The sequence below is a fragment of the Triturus cristatus genome, chromosome 9 (genome assembly GCF_964204655.1).
Source record: "Triturus cristatus chromosome 9, aTriCri1.1, whole genome shotgun sequence".
NCBI classification, from domain to species: Eukaryota; Metazoa; Chordata; class Amphibia; order Caudata; family Salamandridae; genus Triturus; species Triturus cristatus.
The window spans coordinates 236,079,861-236,101,223 of NC_140592.1; the positions used below are offsets into that span (position 1 = coordinate 236,079,861).

The following is a 21,363-nucleotide window of genomic DNA, read 5'->3' on the forward strand; positions in this document are numbered from 1 at the left end:
CAAAACCTCCGCAGGGTAAACAATGTTGAGTGTACGCTTGCAACTACGATCAAAACATTTTATGATCTCAATAGCAACTAATAATGTTGGAACTTGCACTTCTTGAAACATGTTTCCTTGCCTCTGCATGTATGCGTTCTGTCGAATCACAAACCAGTGTGCTGCCTTTGGTCTAGTTTGCAGGGTTTCTTGCTCAATCAATCAATCAACATTTGTGGAGTGTGCTACTCACCCGTGAGGGTCTCAAGGCGCTGGGGGGGCAGCAGCTTCTGGTCAAACAGCCAGGTCTTCAGGAGTTTCCTGAAGGTGAGCAGGTCCTGTGTTCTGCGCAGGTGGGCGGGGAGGGTGTTCCATGTCTTTGCGGCGAGGTGGGAGAAAGATAACAGCCTGAGGTCGTTCGGTGGATGCGTGGTACGGTGGCGAGGGTGAGACCTTCGGAGCGTAGCTGGTGGTTCGGGGTGTAGAAGGACAGTCGTTCGTTTAGGTATGCTGGACCGGCGTTGGAGTGCTCTGTGAGCGTGGGTAAGGAGTTTGGAGATGATTCTTTTGTTGACCGGGAGCCAATGCAGATCTCCTAGGTGGGTGGTGATGTGGCTGTGGCGCGGAAGTCAGAGGATGAGGCGAGCTGATGCGTTTTCTATGCATTGGAGTCTTTTCTGGAGTGTAGCTGAAGGTCCTGCGTAGAGGGCGTTGCCGTATTCCAGCCTGCTTCTGACGGAGCATGCGGAGGGTGTTTAAGGAGGAGACAGTGTTGACTTGTTGGGTTATAGAGAGCGTTGAGTCCAGGATGAATTCCAGTTTTTGTGCATGGTTAGTGGGTGTCGGGGCAGCTCCCAGCGTGGTCGGCCACCAGGAGTCGTCCCATGCAGAGGGGGAGGAGCCGAGGATGAGGACCTCCGTCTTGTCTGAGTTCAGTTTCAGTCGGCTGGTCTTCATCCAGTCTGCGACGGCCTTCATTCCCTCGTGGAGGTTGGATTTGGCGGTGGCTGTGTCCTTGGTGAGGGAGAGGATTAGCTGGGTGTCGTCGGCGTACGAGATGATGTTGAGGTGGTGTGCTCGGACGATGTTGGCGAGCGGTGCCATGTAGATGTTAGAGGGTTGGGCTGAGGGATGATCCTTTGGGTACACCTCTATGTGACTGTATGCACGGTTCCTGGGTGCTGTTGTGACCTGCCTTCCTTGACAACTGTGCTACCTCCGACTATTGTACAGAACATGTGCCTTTAGGGCAGTGGTTCTACGTATGATTAAATGAGAACTGGGCTTGCTCATTGGACGTCTGATCTAGCATAGGGTGTCGTCTGATCTACGATAGGGTGTTGTGCAGACCAGGAAATTGATACAGTTGACTTTACCAGACCTCATGTAATCACAAACTTAAAAGCAGTGTAGAGAGCAGTTTTGCACCCGTCTCTTTCTGGATCTACTTTGCAGGCATTGGATTAAGCAGCAGTTATTAGCCTCCCTATGAAGTAGTCTGTTACTGATATCTCTTACACATGTTAACACAGGCCGCAGGTCAACTGCAGTAGGAAGCAGCTTTTCATGGTGTAAATCCGTGGCAAGTGCAACAGTAAAGGATTTTACATTCTAAAATATCTGACAAATAAAGCAGGAACGGGTTTTATATTGTAAGCTCTGTGGCAAACACAATAGGAAGTGGATTTAAGATTGTTTCAGGCTGAGACCTTACACAGATCTGTAGTTAGAGAGGAGTGGAGAGGTTTAGTTTCATTGTGTAAATTTGTAATTCAATGTATAAAAAACCTACATTTGGCTGGGACTGGAAATGCCCACATACATTATTTAATTAGTGAAAAGAGCAGGCGTTCATTATTGTGCCCTTCCAAGGCAACGTTTGCCATATGGGACAAGGCCACTAGGTACTCGGGATGGTGGGGAAAGGTGACCACGCAAACACCACTGTTGAAAATGCACATGTTAAAGGAAATTGGGAAGCTAACTAGATTTTGCCAATGAGATGCCAAAGGTATCCCCATGATGGGTGACATTATGCTGCGGGTGGAGTGAAATCATTCAAAGTCCTACAGCAAGAATACAATCTGAGCCCCAGACAGAAATATAGGTTCTTGTAGCTGCATCATGCTCTTCAAGCAGAGAAAATAGATTGGAAGGTAGTGGTGCCCGAAGGGAGGGCTTTGGAAAATGGGTACTTGGAGAAGAAATAACTAGTAAGGTGATCCGCGAAACATATCCCACCAACTTAAATAGCAAACCTGAAACACTTATAAAATTCATGGCGACCTGGGAGAGAGATTTTGGCTGAAGAAGAATGTGGACTGGGAGGCACCCTTAATGAATCCTATAGAAGTGGCCATTAAGTCCATACCTGAGGTTAATACAGTGGAAAATCCTACACAGCACTTACTACAGTACCCATAAGGGGTAGGCGAGAGTGCATTTATACACACTCTCTGGTTCTGCCTCCTTATAGCCAGGTCTTGGACCACCATCGTCAAAGAAACCGTGGCTGTCCTTCAGGTGGCCATTCCCAAGACACCACAGTTAGTCCTACTGGGTGTCCAATGCAATGTTGACCTCAGCGAGCCCACCTCTTGTTCTGTAATCTGCGATTTATGTTAGCAAAGAGGTACATTGCTACGCTGTGAGGTAGGTCATAATTGCCAACGAAACTACAATGGCTCAGTCGCATGGATATGTGTGTGGAGGCAGAAAAAGTGGTCTGCACCAGCAGAGGATGCCCCAAAAGGTTTGTCAGAAAGTGAGACCGGTGGAGAGGGTACTACGGCCTAGGATGGGAGGGGTAAGAAGTTCAAATTTAAAGTTTATTTCTGCCACGTCAGTGTGGGAGGCCTGGTCCATACACCCAGTGGAATCAAGTGGGGGAGGTGGGATCCGGGGGTTGGAGGGTTAGGGGGGGTTAGATAGACCTAGATCTAAAGCCAAGTCGAAATGTACAATTTTACTTAGATATACTGCACCGAAGGCTTTCTGAACTATTTCAATTACAATGTAAATGGGTTTTATGCAGTCTTAAAGTGGACGTCGCTAGTTTCATACTGTAAAAATCAAATTTTTTGAATATATTTCTTATGTTACAACTAAATATTAAAGTATCGACACTGACTGGACATTGAATTATTGTTATTGTGTTCTTTGCAGAGTTCTGACTTTCTAATTTACACCACCTCTAAGTAAGCCTTGGACTGCTGTCCCTCAATGCCCTGAGGATCAAGTGCTAAAGGGGTGCACATGCTTAGTTTGGGTCCAGCCCTAAGGTTGACCAATAGCTTTGGCGTACCCCTTTATTGATGTTGCTCAGAGGCATTTGATTGTGCAGCAGTTGTTAGGCTGCATGTGAAATAGTTATATTGTTATAACTGATACAGACATTATTAACATAGGCCCTCTGCCAAAGATTGCATGAAGGGGGCTTTGCATGGTGTCCTTACCTCATGGCACATAATGGGAATTACTTTTAATTGGTAAACCCTGTGACATGCAGTAGGAAGAGATTTTTCCTTGTGACAAATCCATAGAAATTGGTGTTACATAGTGTAACACCTAGATACCATCTTAAGCAACACTCTTTCAGGAGAATCTAGAGTGGTCTGGTTCTCGGTATTTTAGTGTTTGTGAATTAATGTACCTCATCTTTTTAAAAATAAAAGTACTGCCTGGACATTCACTTACATTTGGAACGCCTTGAGGGGTCTACATAAATGACCCTTTGCTGAATTTAGAAAGTTGTCTACTTTTCAGAAATGTATAGCTTTCTTGAATCAACCTGGTTTCCACCACAAACTTTAAGTAAGTTGAAAGCTCACCTCTTTGAAAAATACCAAAACGGGGGAAAAATATTGTTTTTGATTCAGCTCTGCATATTCCTGAAAGTCGGGAAAATGGTGACTTTAGCACAGCAAACCTTTCATTGATACCAATTTTAGGAAAAAGCTTTTTTGTGGAGCACTTTCTCCCTAGTTTTCCTCAAACACAAACGTTTGCTATATTTTGCCTTTTTTGTCAGTTCCCTCCAGGGGAATCCACAAACCCTGGGTACATTTCTAATCTCCAGGATGTAGGGGGGGGGGGTGGAAGGATGCAAACTAGGTGTTGATGCTTATTGTGGAAATAATTTATGGAGACCTAAGCTCAAACTACTCAAAAAAGCAAAAAAAGGGTTTGGAATTCTAATGAGGGAAAGTCCTAGCAGTGAAAGGGTCAACTTGCGGGATTTCTTTAACCACTCGAAGTCTTGTTCTGGATAAATACCATTGTAATGTATACACTAGAAAAACCATCATTTAACAAAAATAAGACATGCAAACATGTTTAAAGTGGGTAATGTGTGATTGTTTAGAATTGTTAAGTTGAGGGTCTACCAGTGCTTTTTACCACAGATTTCATAATGCATTTCTGATGTCAAACAGACTAATGTCACCAGTGACCATCTAGTGAGTTAAGATGTGAAGTAAAGAACGTAATTCAAACACTTGTCACACGCAAAACTAGATAACAAACGAATATTAAAAAAGCACATTGATCTGTAACGAAACGTCTTGTTTTTTTTCATTTAAGGAAAAATAAGTTTTTATGATAAAAGCATCTGTACCAGAAAAGCTTTCGCCTCTATTATTATAAGAGTAAACCACAACCAGTGCTCACTATTATTTTCATATCATTTTCTTGTTTTACCTTTAAGACTTATAATCACATAAAGGGATGATGGGACGTGTGTCTGTCTGTCTGTCTCCTAATATAGGACTGATTTAGCAATGACCAAGGGTCGAAAGAGGACAGTCTTATTTTTCCATTTTTTTTATTATAATAAAGAGAAGCCTTTTACTTACCGACCATTGGAATGCTGTTCCTTATTGATTTTTCTTGAAAAACAAAGGAAACTGACTGTCCTGAGCAAGCATCAGCTGAAAGAGTGCACACGATTTGAGACCGCATTGTTAATTTATCTCTCGGTCTCTATTATTATCTATTGGTCTCGCCTCTCTTCTGATTTTGCCATCAGTCAGATATTAAACATGAAAATAAGTAAATTGTTAGTCCGGTTAGGAGCCTAAATCACACGATGGCAGGGAAAACCAGCTGAAAACCTCTGTAAACAATGAGTTTTTAGCTCATTTTCAGAGGCAGTGAGCAGCCGATGTCTATTTACAGATTTGAAAGCTCTCCAGGACATCGGCGAGAGCCTCAATTACCTTTTTTTTAAAAAATATATATATTTGGGGAGTAAGTGAGGGCAGAGGGCCTCTTGGGTAGCTCTCAGTATGAGGCCCCGCCCCCTCCTCGCATGGTGACATTCATTTGTAAGTTGGTGGGTATGCTGTTAGTATTCGTTTATAAGCCTTATTGCCTTTTCTAATGTTCCTCACTTTCATTTGTGATACTGTCCTTATCACCTTGTCCCTCATCACCTTTTCCATTTTTAGGTCTCGCCTGGCGTTGGCAGCGCACAGTGATGCTCTCTCCATGCGAGGGCTTTTTGTAATCAATTCAACATGTGCACGCGTACGGATGGACCAAGATGGCGTTGGGCTGTCCACATAAAGCTGCAAATGCACGCGCATGTGGACAGCCCGACACCATCTTAGTCCCTCCGTACGTGTGCACATGTAAAAAGCCCTCGCATGGCGAGAGCAGCACTGTGAGCTGCTAACGCCGTCGGGTTGTCAACATGCGCGTGCACGCGCATCCAAAAGCTGGGGGAGTCAGATATACTCGTGGACACTGGAGTGGAGAGACAGGTTTGTTGACACTGGGTCAGGGAGACCTACTCATGGACAAAGGGCAGGGAGGCATGCTCAGTGGCACAGGGACAGTCAGACGCATTCATTGACACTGGAGAGGGAGACACGTTCGCTGACACTGGGATAGAGAGACATACTCACGGACACTGGGCAGGGAGGCAAAGAGCACAAGTCAAGAAGAAACTGACCTTAACATTGAAATAAAGCGACACTGCCCTATAGTCTAGGACAGGGAGACATTAACACACTGGGCGTGGAGACATACCACCAACAATTGGACAGAGTCTGCACCTCTTTAATCAGTCTCCAGCCTGCATGACACCCTAGAACCGCCAGGCATCCCAGCACAACGGCTGTCCCAGCACTGCCAGATCACACCTAGGTCAGCGAGAAGCAATGAAGATATCAAGCAGCAATGTGGCCTAACACAGGTCTGTAAAAGACAGAGGACCCTGACTCTGGGACAGGAGCAGTGAGACCGAGCAAACACGTACACAAGGTGATAGAGCCCCCGCATACTCTCCTGAAAGCTCAAAGTGCTACGAGGCTAGAACAGCATAACAACGCTATATAAAAGCACAGAATAATCACATGTTGCAAAATCGAATAAGGTTTCTTTTGTTCCGTTAAAGGTGTTCCACTTGACAACATTATCCCAGTTGTAATCGAGGCACCCATTGGAGTCCTATACTTTGTTGAGTTATCTATGTAGGTCTTTCTATCCAGATGCCCCGGCTGGACTGACAAAAGTTCTTTAAGCACCCCCTAAAGGCGGATTCTACATGTATTTTTTGTTAACTGCCCCTTTCATAGCGCACAGTCTGCTATTAGAATTGCATCGCAGCGCCTTAATGACTATCTTTACATCTCCATCGCACTAGCCAGAGAATGTCCTGAAGGGTGTGCTCAGTGGAAATAGTTCTCCTGCTCTATGTTTGAGCTGATTCTATTCCTAGACTGTCTGCTCTTGTAGAATATGCTGAGTCACATGCTCCGATTTCAGACACAGAGATAGTCTTCGTTTGTCTTTTCATGCTCATCTGAAACCTTGACATACCGTTTTGTGACAGAAGGAGCATTCCAGCTTATATCCGGTTCCAGGGACTCGGAGGTCGTTTCCAGTTCAGCTCTCAGATCTGACCAGTCATCCATTGCTGCAGCTCGTCATTCGCTGCTCATAGCGTCTTGCGTGGTTCGAGCCCTTTACGCGTGCCCTGTGTCCCCCCACCTACGCACCCATGCTTGGTACATTCACACCCTTGCCCTCTAGTCTATGCTCTTATCTTTTCCCAAACACTGCCCGTGTGCGTGTGATAGAACTCTACTTACAGCCACGTGACGCTGCCTGCCCATGCCCTTCACCACAGGCCCCGACTACAGATTTCTCAGAATAGCCCCCGGGGACAGATAAATAAGCATTGTCACCTCACTAGGGAACATGGCTCGAGGCACTGTCCTTGGTTTTCCACAGTAAAGAAGGCAGCAGCACGTAGAGTCGGATATCTATGCGATCTGGCCGCTCATCCTTGAGACATTACAAGAAACAAGGTGGCTGAAGGAATAGTTAAGTGAATCGCAGTCACTGATGACGCTCCAGCCGCTTTTTAGGTCTCGCCTGGTGAAAGCAGCGCATGCGATGCGCTCGCCATGGAGAGGACCTTTTGGAATCCATTCTCCCTGAGGGTTTACGTGCACGCGTCTGCATGGACAAAGATTGCTGCTCTCGCCATCTGTCCAAAGCAGACAGCATGCGTGTGTCCGTACGGACTGTGGACAGTCCGACGCCATCTTGTTATAAATAGCACATTCACCATGCTGCCGCACTCCCTCCCCCCCCGCCCCTCGCGCGCTCACCACGCTGCCACGCTCACTCCCCCCCCCGCCCCTCTCTACTGCAGCAGGACTCCTCGTCATAGGATCGAGAGCGGCGCACAGTTAGCAGGCTTGTGCAGTCCTGAGACCGCGACCGGCCGTGTGTGCTCGGATTCATGAGTGCACAGGTGCTCATGTTCAGCCCTGCCCTGCAGCTGCACTTGCTACTCCGCCGCTGGTACCCACAAACACCATACCCTGTTCAGGTCAATCCTGTCCAGCAACACTATTTGCTGTTCCCGTGTGTGCCACGAATGCAGCTCATTCTGCATGTGCACCTGCAATATAACTCCTACCCTCCTTCCCCTGTGCTATTCTGTGCTGCCAACGCGCACCGGGAATTCTGCCAGTGCACCTCTATCCCGACGACGAGACAAGATCATCTGCTCTTTCAGTGCTAAGGCCTGCACAAGCGTATTACGTGGCTGTTTCAAGGGTGGGAGTGCTCATCCATTAGTTTGCCCCCTGCAGCGCCTCTCTCTCGGTATAATCAGTCAATGAAGCATCTCAGAGGGAGCTCTGAGATGGAAGCGTTATTGGGGAACAGCTAGTCATTCCGTTTTCTAAAATGTCTAAATATTGATGGAGGCAGTAACGACAAACCTCTGTTACTCTCGGTTACTGCTCTTCCAACCCAAACCTAACACTAACAGGCACCAGAAGTGTTATGGGAACCACATGTCAATAACAACTTTCATACAAAGAAAAGCATACCAGAGACAGACAACCGTGGAGAACAAAAGCCTAACCAAAGAATGTCCTGAAGGAGACTGGGGGACGCAGAGATGAGAGCAGGAGCCTGCAAGCACACATTCATTTACTTCACTTTTTTAGATAGTCCGGCTTTAAAACCGTTCCAGGCATTCCAGGAACTACCAGGGCACAGTTATTGATGACTGAGTTGAGATGTGTTAGAAAGAAGAAAAACAAGCACTGGCATAGCCAATAGGTCTCGCCTTTGGGACATTATAAGTGTTTAGCCATGCAACAGTTGATGTTGTTGCACCAAGGATATTGTGCTGCATAACTAAATACTTATAAGGTCCCAAAGGCGAGACCTATTGGCTATGCCAATGCTTGTTTACATTGCTGCCCCAACCTTGGAATGCTCAGCGTCTTCCTCACACCTTTTTTCCTTTCAGTAGAGGTACTCCTCCTCCTCAGATTATTTGGTTGCAGTTGATATAATTCTGTTTTTAATTCTCACTATTTTTTCACATTTAATACAATGGTGTCTGCCAGTTCTATACTGAACAAACTAGTGCTGTAAAAATATAATATAATATGAGGATTGTGGCAATGGAAAGCTGTTTGGCTAGGAATACATTTGCAATTTGCTTGTTATCAGTTTCACACAGAAATTACATAATGAAATGTTTGTTGTAGGTCCTCCACAAGACCAGAAGTCGCCAGCATAGATCCTCTGGATTTAGATGAACGTCAGTGCTCCCAAAAGGCATTTGTACAGGCACGTTCATCACAACCAACACGTCTGACAAGTATCATCTTTGCTGAAGACACACGTAAGTCTCTATCTTCAATTAGCATACAACACAAATAGTGGCTGTGCAGTTATGTAAACCCTACTTGTATAGAAGAATGGTTTAGGAATCCTTTTCAAGTTATGGACACATTTGAAAATGGGCGTTTGTCTCAACCAGATTCTAGTTGGTTAGCTCAAGACACATGTGGTTAATTTTTGAACTTACAAAATACAGTGAATACAACTTATACTCTAATTGGACTCATGATTGACTCCCAACATACGAAGTGTTTTCATTTTTACCTTTGCGGACATTGCAATGACTGCATGAGTGCCAAAAATCTAGTGTGTATCATTTATAAGTTTCCATTTTGTGACCCTTTTTCTGGTAATTATTAGAATGGAAACGGTCTGCTTTTAGCTAAAAGTGGACAGTACAGTATAGAGTAATTTCAGGTTCTTAAAGCCAGCATAGTCTCTCTAACTCTTGATAAAGTGCAAGTAGCTCTCAGTAACACAACAGATACAAGCAGAGCTTTGTATAGCATCAAATTAATATGCAATCTTGTCAGTCAAAGGAAATCTCACTAAGCAGGTAATAGATATTACATTATTTCATATTTAGAAGGAACCGATGGCCCCTTGTGAGAAATGGGTTCAGTCCATTTAATCCCCTTGGATTTTTCCCTTTTTTGGGACTAATTGGTTTATGAACTTCTGCAGTGAGAGAACCCCACTAACTGTGTATCTCTCACTGTTAACCCTGCTATAATGGGTTTTGAATGCTAACCACCAGTGTCTTCACTTTACGTTAAGGTCTGCTGCTGTCGCAGCTTGGGTAAGGGGTTTTAGGCGGTCCTATGGTAAAAATGGATCCTGACTGTAGTCCTGACAATTTCCACAAATCTGTACTCTTTGTGGCAGTTCAAGATTTATCATTTTTCTCTAGCTCAGCTCCTAATAATCACAACTTTGAATCGCCCTGCTGCGCCAAGTTAATTACTGTTCTGGCCAGCTGGAGTATCAAAGCCATACCCACACAGTAGTACCCTTACTCAGTAATTGGGCCTGCTCCTGGGAAAGGAGTGGGTGGGGATGAAATGTGCATGGGCTAGTTACTTTAAACACCACAGCTGTCCTGGGAAAGCTCAAACCCACAAAAACCAAGGCGGGTAGCCAGCTCTCTGGAGCCAGTCTCAGGAGGGGCTGTTTTTGGGGTTTGGGAGGTAGGAGGCCAGGAAGCTGCGGCAGAGGTTATGGGCAGGGCTCAGGCTCTTAGAGAAGGTCCTAAAAAAGACTACTTGATGGCACCATCTTGAAACTTTCCAAAATGCTGAGCATGACAGTTTGGGCTGCACGGAATGATGATGTTTGGGCAAAGGTCCCTAGCTTTAGAGCATTCCACCCCATTAAAAACCTCTGCACACCCGTTTCACTGGCAACGCGAGGCCGGGGACTGCGGCCGGCTTTCTGCAAAATCCAGCGGGACGCAAATAGCTGTGGCCTTGAGGCGGGACCTGGCGGATTGTGGCAAGACCTGGAGGGCTGGAGGGTGTGTTCGCGGCACCGACCTCGACGAGATCCGAGCGGCTAATGAAGGAAGCCTGAAAAGGGAAGAGTTTAGTTCTGAACGTCCGTGCGCAGGTCCAGCCCCCGGAGAACAATGGTGGAGCGTCGCAGAACTGACTGAACCAGCTAATTTTGGAACAGTCACGGCGTAACGAATGCTAGTGGAGCGGGACATACCACTAAGTGGAGAAGAGGTGGTGGAACACAGAGGAAGATCTGTGACCACTTTGAAGCCCTGATCACACCGCAATCTCGAGATCCGCCAGCCTGAGTGAGTGTAACCTCCATGCAGGACGGGCGCAGTCATAAGGGCGCACTTTAATACCTACGCTCTCAATCTGTCCCGGGGAGACCGGTACAAGCAGCGGCCCTGGACATCCGAAGCCTTCTGGTGTTTGGTGGGTTGGGCCCATATAGTCCCTATTACTCAGGGCGTGGCCCGACCTGGGAGCGTTGCATGGCATCACTGCTGTGCAACTGATTACACATCTTGGACCCACGCATTGGATAGCACAAAGACACTAAGGGGGGGGTGCAAAGTACAGAGACAGCTCTAATAAAAACTACTGAGGAAATCCGTAAGACACTAGATGGTGGAAGATCAGCAGCCCCCGTTCTCCTCGACCTGTCCGTGGCATTTGATACCATGGACCATACGCTTTTGGTCAAACGCCTAAAAACCATAGGGATAGGAGGAAGGGCCCTCTGTCTTTTAACTTCATTCCTTTCGGATCTAACTCAATCTGTGCAATTGGGCAATTTTAAATCTGCACCGTTCCTCTTGCCATGTGGGGTGCCTAAGGGGGCCTCGTTAAGCCCTATGCTTTTTAATATATGTTTCCGAATTAGCTTCCTTGATTAGAAGCTTTGACTTAATTCCCACCTCTTATGCCGACGACGCTCAGTTGGTTATCTCAGCAGTGGACAAGGACATAAACTACTCCCATCAAACTTCATGACTGTATGGTCACCCTGAGCAACTGGATGGGTAGGCACTGCCTGAAGCTGAACTCAGGAAAAACTGAGGTGGTGTTATTTGGAAACCTTTCCCCTCAGTGGTCACCAGTTTGGTGGCCAGACACACTGGGCCCTATTCCTATACCAGTAGCCAAGGCAAAGAATTTGGGGGTCATCATAGATGAAAAACTCAACATGAAGTCCCAAGTTTCTAAGGTGGTCTCCTCCTCCTTCCTCACTATCAGAATTGTACGTAAAATTCGGCCTTTTATTCCCATAGATACAAGAAAAACAGTACTGACCTCCCTTATCTTATCCAAATTGGATTACTGTAGTGGATTGCATATTAACTTACAATCCAATTTACTTAGAAGGTTGCAGGCAATACAGAACGCCGCGGCTAGACTGGTCTTGGATGTTCCTAAATACCAGTCTATCAGAGCAGGCATTCAGGATTAGCACTGGCTACCAGTTGGTCAGCGGATCAAATTTAAGGCTCTTTGCACTGCGTATAAGGCATTGCATAGAGAAGGACCACAATTTCTTTTGGACCTTTTTAGCTGGTATTCTCTCAACAGATCGCTTCGTTCAGCTAATGCCTACCTGATGCCCACACCCAGAATCAAAAGGACTAATTGGGGGGGAAGGAGTTTCAGCTACAACACTATAAAGGAATGGAACGCTCTTCCACTCTCCCATAGGAAGACTTCATCCCTGCTTGAGTTCAGGAAACTGCTCAAAACATGGCTCTTTAGAAATTAGCTTTTCCTGACACAGCATGTCAGACCGTGAGCGCCTAGACACCTCCGGGTAGCAGTGCACATAATAAATTGGTATAACATAACAAAGCAGACCCTTGTGTACAGTTCCCGCATATATAGCTGAAGAGGACCGACTAATACATCATACCTGCTGTGCGGAGTGAAGTAACTCAACGCATTGTAACGCCAAAGGCAGGGAAGAGTAACGTGTAAAGAGGCAAAGACGGGGTGCAGTGACCTGTAAATATCGAGATGTCGGGCCCCAAGAGTTTCAAAGGCTCTCAACAAACGAAATTAGACAAATTTACAATGCCGAAACCAGCTGACCCTGAACATACCGCCAAAGGCAAAATGCCAGTAGGACCAGAGCATGAATACCAAGACCCAACATTGAAGGACATCATGGACGCTATCTCAGGCGTACGTACTTCCCTAGAGCACAGAATGGATTCCATTACGACTGAGGTTACTCTGATAAAGGCAGACCTACAGAAAATTGGGGAAAAAGTTAGGCACATGGAAACTGTCACCACAGACCATTTGGGGGACTCAAAACAAATGCATCAGGACATCAAAGACTTGCAAGTTTTTCAGAATCTAGCTGAAGAAAAGCTGGACGATTATGATGGTCGTACTAGGAGAAATAACATACGAATAATTGGACTACCTGAAAGAGCGAAGGGTCCCGCAGCCGACCTTTTCGTTGAAGATCTAATACTCAATCACCTGAAACCCAAGGGACTTTCCAAGTTTTGTTGTCTAAAGGGCGCATATACTCCCTGGAGGAAGACCGAAACCAGGAGCGCCACCCCCTGTCCAATGCTGGCTAAGCTCCTGATCTTTAGGGACAGAGACAATTATATTACATACTGCCCGAGTGGCCCCTCCCCTAAAGTATGAAAATTGTAAGATCTCCTTATTTCCGGACTTCACGTTGAATGTCCAAAGGCAACGTAGATCCTTTCTTGATATTAAGAAGCGGCTCAGGGAAAGAGGACTCAAATATGCAATGCTGTTCCCTGCAAGACTCCGAATCGAAGCTGAAGGTAGAGCCTGGTTTTTTGATACTCCAGAAACAGCTGCGGACTGGTTGGAGGGTTGGCAACCAGCAAAAGAACACAATGCTCGCAGGGATTAAAAGCCAGGCCAAATGGGATAATCGCCGCAGTCGGAGCGATTAATCCACCATCTGCTAAACAGGAATACTTGAACATGTTTGCCGTCCGTACCTGAGTGGTGACAAAGACTAGTTGATGGACGATGCTCTGGGAGATTACGCTATGTCTTAATACTCATAATGACTATTATGCTGGTGAGCAGGGAGGGTGGCAGTTGGGTTGGGATTGGTTTTTTCCACATATTATTAGATAATACGATGCTGAGTAATGCAGAGATTGAGAGGGAATCAATTGGACATGACCATGACCATAAGAACGGGAATGCAGTGGGACAAAAGTCTTAAGCTCCTATCTTGGAATGTTAACGGTCTGGAGGACAAATTAAAGCATGGCATTGTACTAAAGTTTATCAAGAGACAGGCCCCGGACGCTGTGCTGCTCCAGAAAACACACCTTATTGGCAACACATGTAAGGCTTTGGGTAGATGGGTATACCGACTGGTGGTTCACTCTGGTTTCACTACAGGTTCCAGGGGGGTGGGGGATAATGATTAAGAACTCTTTCCCAATGTCAATTAACCATACTTGGACAGACGTGATGGGCAGGTATGCGGCCATATCTGGGCAGTGGGAGGGAAAACCACACGCATTAGTAGCGGCATATGTCCCCCCAGGGCTACAGAGACAGACATTCAGAGATTTAGGCAACATTATGCTGTCCTTCCCAGAGGGCTGCCTTGTAGTGGGTGGAGACTTCAACTCTCTCGCGTCCGGGACACTCGACCGGTGTCCTCCTCGTGACATAAACCCCTCACAAAGATGTCTTCCCGATCTAGATGCAGTGGGGCTGGTCGACTCATGGAGGGTGTACCACCCTGGGCGTGTTCAATATACCTTTCACTCAGGGGAACAGAACAGCTTATCTCGTATAGATTACATTCTCACCCCGGCGGCTCAAATCGGGAATATACAGGAAATCAGACTCCTTGCCCGAGGCACATCAGACCACTCACCAATATGAGCCAGGGTGATCCTGGGTGAAAGATGGGTGGGCAGAATAGCACCAATTAACCCTTGGTACCTTCGGAATCCAGTGGTCAAAGGGAAACTGTCAGCAGCCATCGACCATTATTTTTTTCTAGAGAACGAAGAGTCGGTAAAGTCAACTCAAACGCTTTGGGAAGCCTTCAAAACTGTGGTAAGGGGGCAGGCAATTTCCCTGATTACCGGGGTGCATAAAGAAAAGGCCAAAGAATTAGTCCGGCTAGAAGACAAAATACCCCTCATTGAAGAGGAAGCATCCGGGCAATTGCAACAGGATAGGCTCCACACACTAAAACTCAAAAGAGATGAATACAAAACCATTGCTACTGACATGGCCAAAACACTGAGCAGGGCCAAGGCAGGTAGACTGTATGAGATTGGTTGGACAAGGCTGGCAAATTGTTGGCCTGGCTAAACAGGAAAGAACTAGCAAACCGGCTGGTAACCGAACTAACGACTGAGTCAGAAATAACTTTAATAGACCCACAAGAGATAAACAATGAATTAGCTAATTACTATTGTGGCATTTACCAGGCATGCATCTCCTCTCAAGAAAGAGTCTCTGAGGCCCTGCTCTTAGACATAACACTCCCAACTTTGATGACTGAAGATATGGAACTGCTCAACAGTGCCTTCACTAACGATGAGGTGGCCCAGGTAATAAGAAGCCTTCAATCTGGAAAGACCATCGGCCCCAACGGGCTGGCAATCGAGCTAAGCTGAAGCCAGAAAAAAATTGCACCATATCTGATGGACATGTTTGAGGAAAGCCGTGCCTTGGGTGTGCTCCCTCAAGATCAGAGGGTGGCCACACTGGTTACTATACATAAAACCGGTAAACCCAGAAACAGGGGTTCTTCGTACATGCCTATCTCGCTCCTGAATGCCAAGTCCAAGATACTGGCCAAGCTACTGACCAGTTGTTTGGTCCGTGCAATCAACAAACTAGTACACCCAGATCAATCGGGCTTCATGCCACACAGAAACACTGCACTCAACTTGAGGACTCTCAATGGAGTGTTAGGACGTCCGGGTTTTATCAGAGAGGATGCAGTAGTGGTGTCACTGGATGCCACAATGGTCTTCGACACTATTGAATGGCCCTCTTTGCAGTGTTCAGTAAGATGGGATTCAGGCCAAACTTCATCAAATGGGTATGTCTGTTATATTCAGAACCCCTTGCACAGTAGTCGTCAATAATAAAAAATCTGAGGTATACACACTTGGTCGTGGGACTAGACAGGGATGTCTGCTGTCCCCTTTGCTCTTCACACTGACCCTGGAGCCCCTGGCAGCGTGGATTTGAAGAGACTCACTTATTCTGGGCCTGAAATGGGCTGATAATTGGGAGGACCGCATCTCCCTCTATGCAGATGACATTCTGCTGTATTTGGTATCCCCCAAAGCATCACTTCATAGAGTTCTCAATATATTCATGAATTTCGGCAAACATTCCAGATATACAATCATCTGGAGTAAATCCCTGATGTATATCCTTAGTGGAGGGCCCCCTCCCTTGCCCAGGGATTGCCCTGTGCAGGTGGCGAAAGATGAATTTCAATACCTTGGATTCTTCATAACAGACCCCAGGGCTAGTTATGAGCGAAACCTACTCCCCCACTACAATGACTGAAACGAGACATGGGAAACTGGAAAAGTCTTCCAATATCGTTATTGGGAAGAGCTGCATTATTTAAAATGTCATTTCCACGTTTCCTCTTCGCCCTTCAGAACCTCCCAAACCCGGTTCCGGCGAAATACTTTAAAGAGGAGGAGAGTATCCACAGAGAACTGCTCTGGGATGGACAACCCCGCATATCATTCTCAAAACTGGTGAGGAGCTGGTATGATGGGGGAATCTGACTCCCTTACATTAAAAAATACTATTGGCCACCTGGCTGCTATCCATCACTGCACATACTGTCATTGGGATGACCCTGTCTGCAAGATGGGCAAATGGCTTTTACCAGGTGGTAACTTTAACATGGCTCTTTACAATAAACCAGCAAACGTTTCTTTGAGAGGGCCGACCAGGCATTCAGTACAAGTGTGGCATGCTGCCAATAGAAGCATGGGTTGGGTACAGAAAATCAAGCAGGCCACTCCCCTGTGGGATTCGGAGCAGCTGAGCACCCTGAGGAAAACAAAGGGATTTGATAGATGGGACATGATAGGGATCTCAAGGGTAGGTGACCTATGGAAAGGGGGAGGAATCGCACCATTTGCTACCCTGCAACAGGAATGAGATGGCTGACACAGAACATTTTCGATACCTGCAATTGAGACATGCATTGACGTCACTGATACCAAGGGGTGAGAGTCTGTGCCAGAGGCCTCACCCCTTGAGGGTAGACTTCTGGACGGGTACATGCAAACAAAAGCGGTATCCCTAACATATAAAAAAAACTGATTAATAACGCCCCAGACCCCCTGGGAGAGGGATGTTTCAGAACTGGACGAAGACAAGTGGCAATTGAAGATCCTCCATAGAATATACGTCACGGCACGGACATTAGCTAGGATGGGTAAGACAGATGACTTGGGGTGTAGGAGACGTTGCGGCCAGGAGGGCACATTCATGCATATATTATGGGAGTGTGTATACGTTCAGAAATACTGGGCAGGGGTCCACCATTGCTTCAGGGAAGTCCTCAGGGGGTGAATGGAAATTGATGCCAAAAGATGCCTACTAAACATCTGGGAACCTACAGACTTAAACAGCAAGGATAAAACATGGGTGACACTGGTCCTGATGGTAGCTAAAAGAAACGTGGCCAGAATGTGGGGCAATAGTGCAGCGCCTACACTGGAGGCTTGGAAAGCTAACATGGACTGGTGCATGATGAGGGAAAAAACTGTTTATAATGCTAGAGGCTGCCCGAAAAAATGGTCGCAAATATGCGGCAGGTGAAATGACTATTGTGGCAATATCTGTGTTCCTGAAGAAAGTGGGGCGGATTACCCACCCCAATATCTGTGTTCCACCAGTTGTCCCCTCTTTCTGCTCCAAATACACCATAAATAATGTAACACAGGATCAAAGATGTAATTGATCTCTGTATGTATAAGTGTGCTAAACCAGAGTCTATTCCGTTGATTGTAAGATATAGACGTCGCATCACTGTTATTAGTAAAAAGATTTATTAAAAAAAATAATAAACTCTGCACAACAGAGACTTTTGAGAACAGGCTCGGGGAAGTGACGCCTGAGGAATGCTAAGTTGGAAGAAAGAAGACCTCTGTCCCCCTACTGCAACGATGGCTCAAGGAATTCTGACTTCAGTAGGCATGCATGGACTAAGGTTTGTTTCTCTACACGCTCTGGGGACAGCAAAGGAATATTCCTGCTGGAGAGGGCCCTGGATGTTCCCCTGAATCTTCTTCAGACTGGTCCTGCAGGAGTATGACTTCCATGAGTAGGGGGCCTCTGACTTCTGCTGAGCCATGTGCTCTGCAAGTGGCCCATGGAGGCCGTGGGACTTGGAGAGTGCATGCAGAGAGGGTACTTTTGCCTTGGGGATAGAGTAAACATTGGGCTTCCAAGAAATTGCACATTTAGAAGCCAGGAGTTCTGAAGAAACCACTTCTGATGGTGGGCGCACACTTCAAGGTACAAAATGCAACTTTCCCTGTGCAGTGATGCAATACAGGTGTTAATGAATGTAATTATAAGATAGTCCCATCCTTAGTGAGTTTGATGGGGTTGCGCTGGTTTATTATGAGAGATTTCCACTTGTATTAATGTGGCGATCCCAAACAAAGCTACTGGGCCTGTCTTTTGATATCTTCACCCCATTGTATTGTTTCTAGTATATTTGGGGTGTGTTGTGATTCAAGGGTTGAGGGCTTGGTAGGGGTGTGGACAAGTAAAGTATGTCCTGCTGATGGTGCTTGTGAATAATAGTCAGTGAGGAAAACTGATTTCATAAAAGTGCAATGCACTGTGCAGTTAAAGAAGTTCACATTTACTATTTCCAACAAAAACACTGTGGATGTTTGCGCTACAGTGTCTTCATGTAAATTGTACTGCTCACAAATAAATTACAGTGCTTACAGATAAATTATGACTAAGTCAGTGCAAGATGAGTCACATCTGCCATGTTCTGATTGAAAGCATTGTTAAACTTTTCAAGGCCCTGATATAAAGTGGGGTATTTGCCAGCATACTGGCAGTCTGTGCCCATGGTTTAAGGTGATCTAGGCAAGTATCATTGTAACTGATGGGCGCACCTATCACAGGTATATTCCCCCTGCATCCACTGGCAAGTGATGCAAAGCCAGCGAGAAGAAAGATTAATCGTTTGTGTGTATTTTCTCAGCAACAGCATGTATGAATATTCCCCATAGTGTAATAATAGATGTAAGGAGAAAAAGGCCAGTTGGATTTACATGTATATTTATTGAAGAGATGGTAAATCAGGAATCACAGGATTGCATTTGTTGTAAGATAGATCTTCTCTTCAGAGCCCCACCAGGAGCAGCTCCCTTGCTGCTCAGCCCATCCTCTCAACTGACACTCCACACACAGTCATACCAGCATTCTATGATCTCACCACGCATACCAACATTCCAAGAACATCCACACTGGCTGAGCAGCAAGGTAGGGAAGCAGGAAAGGTGCAGTACACTCAATACCTGTATACTACACATAGTCTGAGCGATGACTCCGTGCAAGAGCAGGTTCAGTACAGTTAGGCCTTGAAATGATCCTCCACTCTACAGCAAGGATGTACCTCACCACTACCAGACATTAACGGCCACTAAAAATCTAGTAGGCCAAACCCCCAGAAGTATCCAGCTGGGGGCTGCCTCCCTCGGACAGAGGTAGTGACGATGTGAGGTTGTAGGGGCAGCATCACACGGTGTTGAAGCAAGCAGAAAAAGCAGACATGGAGGGCTTGTCTCATCAGCAGTTAGCACGGTAGCAGCAGTGACCGATCCAGCAGGAGGTTCGCATTAGGGACCAGGCAAAGTTCCAGACACAGAAGCAGGAACTCTGTTGTCTCTAGCCCGAGCAGCTCACTTGCAGTGAGATAAGTGGATCCATGTCAGTAGCCCATGGCATTTGACAGCTGTTGTTGTTGAGGTGCTGGACCTGATAGGGTCCGTGCAAGTGTGGCTGCAGTGTGCTGTTCCTCTGGTATTCATGTATGTACAACAAGTCACCGGGCTCGAGGGAGCAGCAGGCTTTAGTTGGATGCTCGGGTAAGGCTGCTTGAACCTGGGGACGGAAACTGTAAAGACCTTGTATAAGCTTTCTGCAATAATGAAAAATGTTATCTATATTGAGACTAGGGTATTTGAGGGCACCTACCTGGGTCGGCCCATGACTATTTCCTATTGACTATTTCAATTTAGTTTTCTGAGATGAAATAGTTCTGAGTGACCATAGTGCTAGTGGCAGGGGATCAGGCCACTTCAGGGAGTCTGATCATATCTAGGCTATCTTGTTCTTAAAGGTACCATTTCTCCTTTCATCTTTGCCTGCGGGCTCTGGGTGATAAGCGTAGTCGAAATGCTGGTCTATAACTAAAGCCTTGCAACTTGCCTGCAATAGTGCTGACATTGCGTGTTTGATGGTCACTTGGGATTCAATACGATATTCTAAGTAACAGCTTAGCTACTGTAATGGCATCTGCATGGGGAGAGGGGTACGCTTCAATGCATCCTGAAAACATACATACAAAGACCAGAATGTACGATTAGTTAGCACACTTTAGCTTCTTGATAAAGTCCATCTTAAGGAGCACCAAGGGCCCCCAAAGGGAAGGGGTGGTCTTTCTGTCATTAAGTGACAGGCAAATGGCACAAGACTGGCAATTTTGGGCTACGGAAGAAAAGAAGGATTCATAGCAATGAGTTACTGCAGCACGTATTATGCTATCCCTACCGACATTGGCTGCTTCATGATACAACCTGGCGAGGTTGGAAAGTAGAAATGTCCGTGTGACCACATGCCCAGTGCACTCTCTCCACACCTATGCGGGGTGTCTTTTACAGTTCTGCGTGATTCAGGACTGTTTATAACCTTAGGAGGCTAGTTCCTGCAATTGGGGCAAGCCTTTTAGAGTGGATACATGAAATAATTCAGTTCTCATGACATTCATAGCAATATCAGTGGTTTTAGGTTCAGCATCATTTTTAGCGGCTGAATCGGCTAGGGTGTTACCTATTGAGACCTCATCGTGGGTATGCTGGCGCATGGTTCACTTTCCCTCCGCCACCCTCTTAGACAACTGTAAGGCTTTCAAAAGGTTTTGAACACACTGCCCATTTTTAATAGGGTGGTCTATGCTTAAGTTAAGAAACCCATTTCCATCGATAGGATTTTAAATTCATGTGCCACTCCAAACATATACTTTGAATTTGTGTACAGGGTTACTGTCTTTACCTTGGCTAAAGTCAGGCTCTGGAGAGAGATATAAGCTCTGCAGCCTTAGTAGAGCACACATTTGGCAAGTGTCTACTTTCCACAATATGATACATGGTACTTACAGCATATCCAGTAACTAGGACATTATCATTTTGTCTGAGATGAAATCCATCAACTCAATATATTAACTTGCTGTCAAGAACAGACCCATCATTACATCCACCCTGGGTTTGGTTACATGGGCAAGGACCAGAATAAAGTCAGAAGGGTCCCCTTATCACCAGTGGACTTAAGAGGCAGGGTTCAGGGCTGAAAACTGAGAGAGGCGAATGCGAGAAGCGGACAACAATGCAATTTCATATTGGAGGTGCTGGGGATTTGTAGTGAGAGGCAGTGCAACCACAGAATGAGGCACAGCAACAGGTATAGGAGAACTAGGCGC

At 46.1% G+C, this 21,363-nt stretch overlaps 1 protein-coding gene across 1 annotated transcript in view; it reads left to right on the plus strand.

Annotated features, from left to right (window-relative positions):
- NUP210 (nucleoporin 210) overlaps window positions 1-21,363 on the plus strand; it is a 451,814-nt gene that overhangs the window by 47,326 nt on the left and 383,125 nt on the right. Inside the window, exon 2 of the mRNA XM_085624815.1 lies at window positions 9,003-9,139. Within this exon, the coding sequence (XP_085480941.1) occupies window positions 9,003-9,139 (137 nt within the window). The remainder of the gene's footprint in view (window positions 1-9,002; window positions 9,140-21,363) is intronic.